We start from the raw sequence: 8,010 nt of genomic DNA, 5'->3' as shown, positions 1-8,010 counted from the left end.
TTGCATGCTCTGACTCATTTTGACATGTGAGCATGATATCAGGTAAGGTTTTTACATTTGTACTGCAGAATATTATACATCAAAAGGTGTTTATTACATTGAGGGGAAAGATGACAAACCTTGACAGAGTCAAAGTTGAGCTTTTATAAGATTCCAGGTTTTCAAAGTGCTTGTGGTTTTGCATATACTTTCCCAAGTGAGCCCTGAGACTGGTTAAGACATCAATCAATGCAAAAACTTTTGACAGTTTAACTTGACTTTCTGTTTCAAGGGAGACATTACAGGAAGGTAACGGTCAGTCAGCAGGCAGCATCTGGTTATCATTAACAGTTGCCCACCTTTACCTAGCTCTGTACGTTGACCCACACATCACAACTAATCAAATCTCCAAGCTGCACTGCAATGGATGCATTTCAATCACCTGAATCTTATGACCTTTTGGTGTAATCCATCTCCTAACTTGCTATGTTGGTGAACATAATATATCAACCTTTGAAATTACTCTCCCCAAAGTGAATGATCAGGACCATGACAATGCCTTCATTTAGTTCAATTTTCTTCTTTATAATTTTTTTGTATGTTTGTTTCAGATATACCTTTTATACGGAAGATGTCCAGTCAATTATCAAACAATTAAAAGAAGACATGTTTGTGGAAGGTTAGTGTGACACTCTCTCAATCCACACTTTACAGCAATTATGGGTCTTGTAAAAAAGTGAAATGAGGCCAGTACAGTTGAAGATTTGCCACACTCTCGGATCATGGATTACGGCAACCATGACTGTGCTGAGTTTCTGCTTTATTCAATCCCTCAAATAATAGCAACATTCATTAACAGAGCTCAAATCAACATAGCATTTTATGTAGCCGCAAATAAAGTATCAACAAAACTACTAAATTATATATATAGTTACTTATGACAGGCCCTGTATAAGCAATATAGACATTGTCAATGGAATCTTGTTAGCTAAGTGGACTCTGGAAGTGGGGAAGCATTGGTAAGTTATCTGATTTCTTATGATTTGGAAATATTATGTAATTTATGGCATATAAAATTGTCTAACATACACACATGTATATAAGTGAGCACATATTGTGACTATTTGAATGTAAAAAGTCCTGAGAGACATGCAATTGTGTGTCTAAATCTTGGTTTTTGGGGTATGTAAGCTGTCAAAGTCACATGACAATGAAATGACAAGATGAGGCCGTTAGAAGTTCAAGAAGTATGAATCATGGGTTTTTGAAAATATGAATGTGGACATTTACTGCACCAACATTGGCTGTGCAGTGGTTTTGTTTCCAGCGTCTCGTTATATGTCCAATATATCAAGTGTAGGCGTGAGGTAAACTCAAAAGTGTAGATGAATGCTTATCAATCCTGATTGTCCTTGCCCGTCATTGTTTGTTAGTATTTCCTTGATTCCACTTTTGGATTTTCCAACCTCCCCTAAAATTCCAACCTATCATTTCCTGTGTGGGAGCGCTGAGCAGGCAGAGCACACGGCATAATGGCTCTTTGTACACCACCACCGCCTCCCAGTGTGTAAAGCACATCCACTAAGACTCTTTTCAAACATATATCAACCAGCCCAAGGCATCATTTTCAGTCTCTCTTCGTCATTCATGTTGGATTGTGGAAGCGAGGAAGTGGCCAAATTAAAAATAGATGGACGGCAAAAAAAGATGTAAACACACACAGGCTTGTCTCTTATTTTCCCTTGAAAAGCCAATATGTATGCAAGAAAAAAAAAGCTTTATGGAACCACATCATGGCCCCAAGCTTCCTCTACAAGCCTGCCACAATAACAACATGAAATTCGCATAGCATAATAAAAAGAAAGATTTGAGCAGCAAGATGAAGGCTGACTGATGTTTACACATGATAGCCTCCACCTGGAAGTTGCATTAGGGAATTCAGGTTGAGCTCTAGTCCAATAAAACATCACTATTGTCAGCTGTAATAACACCATTAAACGGCAAGACATTAAACTTACAAAGTAATGCCCATCTTGGCGAGGCATTTGTAAATGTTCTACTTTGTCCATTTAGTATCTACATGACCTTTGAGTGTATGACTACTCTGTCATAGCTGTCATATTCAGTGCTTGCCACTGCTTGTCTTAACATGCTTTATATTACCAGTGTGGTGGTTAAAGCTTTCCAAAGCAAATGGTGTCAAATACATATGCATGTACCAAAGTCATGTAATATGCTTAAATTTGCGTCCTCTGTGTAATTTGATGTATTCTATTATGCTTCTGTGTGGGATTAGAAAAATAAATGTAGGGTATGCTGTAGTTTACACAATCTATTGCATCCCAGTTTGGAAAAAATCAGAGAGATATATTTCAGTATTTATTTGTTTTAAATTTTAGTCTCTGAATTGCACTTATTTAATCTTTGGCATTTTTTGTACAAGATTTATTATACTTAACAGAAAAATATAATACAGTAATATATCTAATAATAATAATAAAGAAAAAAATATATATATACATAGTAATGGATCTTGTGAGAACTCAGCAAAAGGTTTTGAGGTATCAATGGATATGGTTTGGGGCGTATTGAGACTGCTTCTGTACTAACCTACAATAAAATGACAATGATGCTTATAAGACCATAAACATCTGGGAAAAAGGGAAAATTTTGACGTTTTAATGCAAAACATTAGTATCCATTGATCCTTTCTATGTTGTAAGATCGATTAGCAACAATGTTTCTTGGCGCTGCGTTTGACCCTTCTAATAGTTTGACTAGTAAACATCGATTTACCATGGGATTCTTGCATTTGAGCAGCGAGTAGTAAGTGCAATTCGGAGGGTAAAAAGCAAAGCATCAAACCACCACAATGTCTCCAAGCCACATTTGAATGATCACCTATAACTATTCCACTCAAACCACAAATGAAGCCTTAGCATTCAGGCTCACAACTTGGGAAACAAGAAAAAACAAATAGTCAGAGTTTTGCTCCCAAGCGTGGAAACTGGAGGGGGTGGGGGTTATCCATCCAATGAACTGTGGTTGACCATAAAACCTCTGTAACTATTGTTGTTCTCTCAACAGCTTCTTCAACTGTGTATTTATGTGTAAATCTACATGATGTGCATTTACATGCTATCTCTCATTCAGCTCGTAGGAGGAAAAACATTTATTTTAAGTTTAGTTTAAAGGGCCATGACTGTTTTTGTGATTCAGTTACCAGAAGGTGTTCAGGGTAGCATGTGTTTGAATACATGATGAATTATAGTAGGTATAGTAGTAAGTCTATTTGGTGGATTTGCCAAAACATATTCAGGGTACCATGTTTATATTAAAAAAAAATCAATTACATTCCATACTTATAGAGTAATTATTGTGCAACATATTTTTCCTGTGAACCTTTTCCAGTCAAAATGAATTGGACATCTAGCACCGTCAATGTGTTCAATGAGTTCCCTAAAGGCACTCAACTTGAATAAGTCAGTTGTGTATTTACTCCTATATATGGAGCAGCAAGGAATGTTAAGATCCCAACAGTGGGAGTACACAAACAAGAAAACAAGTACTTAGCAGTGGCCGGAAAAAAACAACATATTTTTTTCAATTCCTTCTAAAAGATCTTTTTCAAAGTAAAATACTCCCTAATGTTTGGGGTCAAAACAAAAATATAACAAGTCTTTCTTGACCTGCTCCCACCCTTGCACTCCATCTTTTTCCAGTCTGCTCTGTTTCTTCTCAGCCAACTAAAAGGCCATCAATTAACATTCCCAGTGGTGGATTGTGAGGGCACTAAATCACATAAACAGTCGCAATCCTCTCTTCTTACTGAAGACGCCACGCAGCGGGAGAGAATACAGAATGAAAGCCTTGAGTAGTCATCTGTCAATGTGTAGGAACCTAGATGTTGCCGTAATTTATTTGTATTTGCTAGAGGAATGAGTTCGAGCTTTCAAAAAATAATATCGGTATTAGTTCATCTGAAACGTATTCCAGTACCCGTTATTAAGTGCCACGTTAGCAAATCCAAATCTCATCTCCCCTCATTTTTTGGAACTGTTTTATCCTCATTAAGGTCATGAGAGGGGTGCTGGAGCCTATCCCAGCTGACTCCGGGCCAGAGGCGGGAGACACCCTAAATCAGTGGGCAGTCGATTGCAGGGCACAAGGAGACTGACAACCATGCACACTAACACTCGTACCTATGGGCAATTTAGAGTGTCCAATCAGCCTACCATGCATGTTTTTTAGAATGTGGGAGGAAACTGTAGCACCCTGAGGAAACTCACAGAGGCCCGGGGAGAACATGCAAACTCCACACAGGTGGACGGGACTAGGATTTGAACCCAGAACCCCAGAGCCGTGCGGTTGACGCACTAATTCATAGTCATTTCATAGTTCAAATTGAACTATGGAATGACAATGACTTTGATCATGTCCAATTTGTGTCAACAGCCCCAAATCCTAAGCAGACCTAGGAGCAAGCAAGCCCTCTATTGGCTAACTCTGGTCCTACAAACAACAAATAAGTCCATAACGAATTAATCAACATGGTGACAAAAAATGTAATATTGGTTTTGGGATATCATAACTGAGGAGTAGATATTTTAGTTAGTGTTCTCACCAAAAACAATAACATTAACAATGTGAGAAAGATCTATTAGCCTTCCCTCCGGACAGTCTAAAAATGTTGTCATTAATTTGATCCAAGTCCCATAATATTGGAGTATATAGTGCAACTCGATGAATAGTCATCTTTTGACCTGTGTGCACTGTGGTTTTGTAAATACAAAACATTATTATAATATGAAAATGATCAAATGAATACATAAAAGACTCTGTCATGGACCATTTAATGATCTTCAGAAGTTAAACAACAAAATTATTTTACAGTTAAAAATGTCCTCATGGAGGAGCAGCAAAATACACCCAAATTAAGACAGTTTTTGTATCAATCGGTTTCTTGCTCGAATTTATCAAAACAGGATAAGTGCCTTCAACATAATGATAGTAGTAGTATTGAGCTTGCAGTCCTCAAATAAGACCGACAAGCGTGATTTACTTTCAGCATCGGTTTTACACGGGAATCCCTTTCCTCAGACAATAACTACACGGGCAAATATGAGCACACACACGGAGGACACATGGAAGTATTTACAGCTTTGCTTCAAAAAGGACAAATCACAGGGGACAGACAATAACAAACACATCCAATAGCGGCATGATGGCAAGTTCAAGTCACATTCGTTGCACATCTGTCATGAGACAGTTTGGAGCAGTAAGGGGACCAAAATCAGCAGTGCACAAACACAGGGATCAAATAATATTCCCAAACATTCCCCCCCACAAAAAGGAATGAAAATACAAAGTCATATATTAAAATAGATTATACTCCTTTTTTTCTTCTTTTATGTAAAGCACAAACATTTTGGCACATAATTGAAAAAAGTTTTTTTTTTGTGGATGACATTATTATGTCAACTGTCAGAAGAACACATTGAAAACATATGAATCTGTTTGAAGAATAATAAATTCACTTGGTCTCTCCACATTGCATCAGTCTTCAACTACCTATACCGTATTCACAGTTGCACAATGGCCCACAAAAGATGCTGCAAACTAATTTATGACTGTAAACTGTACAACTCCCAGCTTGGCCATGGAGCAAAAGCAGCGGACTAAAATGATTCTTCATCTCTGGATTATAGCATAACATAGATCAGTTTACACTCAAAATATGTATAGTCACATTTTCGCCCCTTGTACATAGTGCAATGACTCCTCACATCTCTTAAAAAAATCACAATCACTTTTATGAAGACAAAAAGAAAGTCAAGTTAAACCCAAAAAAAGAACATTAAATTCCACAGCCTTGCCAATGCTTTCAAAAAAATGGCAGCACTGAAATATTCAGCAGAAATGCTCTTAAAAACGCCCTGTACTTCAAACATAACATTTTTTTGGACTCTAACGCCATTGATAAAATTAAGGACTTGGTGCAGGGAAGCAAAAAAAAAAAAACATTGGGGGTTAATATTTGCTTTAAATGCTTAATTGAGATTTTCATTAAAAAAAGATGAGGCAATTCCAGTTTACAAAAGATAGCTGGTGTTGGCTTTTCTTTACAGAGAAAATTCAATCGATTCAAACAGAGGCGATGACAATCATGAGGTGAGGTGAAATAGTGGAGATGCTGTTCAAAAGGTCCGGGGCCAGGCGGGATAGGTGGCTTTCAGAAAAGTCACATGGTGGGAAAATCTGGACCACGTAGGCCGGCTGCAAATATAGATAAAAATAACATATTGAGAGGGAGAATATTCATTCCATGTTATTTTTGTCACTAATCGTATCTCTTGTCCACTAGCGGAAGAGTAATTAATGGTTCTCTCAATATATGTTAAAGGTACATTTATAGTAGATGAATAAAAAAAAAGATAGATTATGTGTATGTAGCAAATAAGTAACTTTCAGACCAATTAGGCGGAATTGGAAATTTAACACCACACCCCTCTGAAAAGTTGAGACTACTTTTTATGAGATGAAAAAGGTTTGACAGACCTGATTAGAGCCAGGATTGGGCACGTTGATGATGCCGGCTGCTTGCTTGGCCTGCAGATAGGTGATGAAGCCCGTTTTCAAGGCTTGCGTTTGACCTAGTACGTCATCCTGGTCTCGACCGCAAGGCAGCGCAAGGAGCAAACAGTAATCGTTCTCCATCTGCGATGGATCATATTCCATGGGTTATTATTCTTTATTTCCCACCTATTCGAGCCCACAATTACTTACAGTCATTCGTCTTGCCACACTGTCCAACTGAGATGCTTCCAGCCTCATCCTCTGAACAATGCGAAGGAGAGGACCTCCCTCTAGCGGTGGCAGTGAGCGCTGAGCCAGTAAAGAGTTTCCAGAAACAAAGTGCAGCTGGACAGCTGCCTGATCATTCTTCAGTGCCAAAAGACCTTGCCACATAATGGGGTATTTCTGTACAAAGACATTTTAATCAATATATATATTCGATATAAACCTAAAATCTAGTAACTAGAATTGTGGTAGTAGAAAATAAGTCAGGACAATTAATACTATAACATTTCTAATTCAATCAAACAAAACCATTTTTAGATTGAATGTTAAATTTAAATTAAAACTGTTATTTGAAAAGAGAGCACTTAGTGCTCGTTCGAGTAAGGCTAGTTTTGGACAGAAAAAAAGATTAAATTGTTTATTAACACTGGAATCAGAGTTGGCCCTGGATTTCCTTGATGTTTGAAAAAGATGAGAGGAAAAAAATATAAGGTGAGAGTTGGAATGGAAAATAGAGATCAAACACTATTGTGTATTATTCCCACCGTCAAAAGGTGCACCATGTCAATAGAGCGATGTCCAGAATGATCAGAATTGGCATCGGGTCGTAGATGAAATGACGTTGAGGAGGCTGCCACAGGCAGAGGTGTTGTTGAGAAAGCTGGAAGGGTTTTCTTTAGTGACTGATCTGGCTTGTGGTTCAGACTCATCGGAGTAGTCATAGGAGACTGGTACGAGGGAGAAACTCCATCCAATGAGATTTGAGACGTGTTAGAAGAGGTAGAACGGCAAAGGTGGGGACTCTCAGGCTTGAATAGAATAGGAGGAATAAACACATCAGTATACATAGTATTACCCTATCGATCTGATTTTTTTTACACTTCAATCAAGGTCACTATGGTATCTGCAGATACCATATCGTTCCTGATCAGCTGCTGTAATGCAATGTAGGAAAAAATATGAAGTGGTAAAACAAATAACCTACATTTTGGAATAGGCCAATCCCCACGGACAAAATGGTTTTGGAATCAGAAACCGGTAATAAACTAACATTTAAAAATACAAAATAGAACATTTTACTGCCATACCCATCAGCTAAAAAAAAGGAATTATCACGCTTAATTTCCAATCATATTGGATCAAGAAAACCCTTGTGCTAATATGTTGTTTTAGCGGTAACGGTGGCACCGTCATTCTGAATTGCGGTGCCAAATGAAACGCTGTATTTAC

The 8,010-nt window shown here is 37.8% G+C and overlaps 1 protein-coding gene across 1 annotated transcript in view; it reads right to left on the bottom strand.

Annotated features, from left to right (window-relative positions):
* Window positions 1–4,813: 4,813 nt before the first annotated feature.
* The window catches only part of spen (spen family transcriptional repressor), a 24,035-nt gene continuing 20,838 nt past the window's right edge, over window positions 4,814–8,010 (bottom strand). Inside the window, exons 12-15 of the mRNA XM_077715054.1 lie at window positions 7,326–7,589; window positions 6,766–6,960; window positions 6,538–6,696; window positions 4,814–6,255 (exon numbers count right to left, since the gene is read on the bottom strand). Of these exons, the coding sequence (XP_077571180.1) occupies window positions 6,124–6,255; window positions 6,538–6,696; window positions 6,766–6,960; window positions 7,326–7,589 (750 nt within the window). The 3' untranslated portion in view covers window positions 4,814–6,123. The remainder of the gene's footprint in view (window positions 6,256–6,537; window positions 6,697–6,765; window positions 6,961–7,325; window positions 7,590–8,010) is intronic.

The sequence above is a fragment of the Stigmatopora nigra genome, chromosome 1 (assembly GCF_051989575.1).
Source record: "Stigmatopora nigra isolate UIUO_SnigA chromosome 1, RoL_Snig_1.1, whole genome shotgun sequence".
NCBI lineage: Eukaryota > Metazoa > Chordata > Actinopteri > Syngnathiformes > Syngnathidae > Stigmatopora > Stigmatopora nigra.
This window is presented reverse-complemented; position numbering and strand designations above follow the sequence as displayed.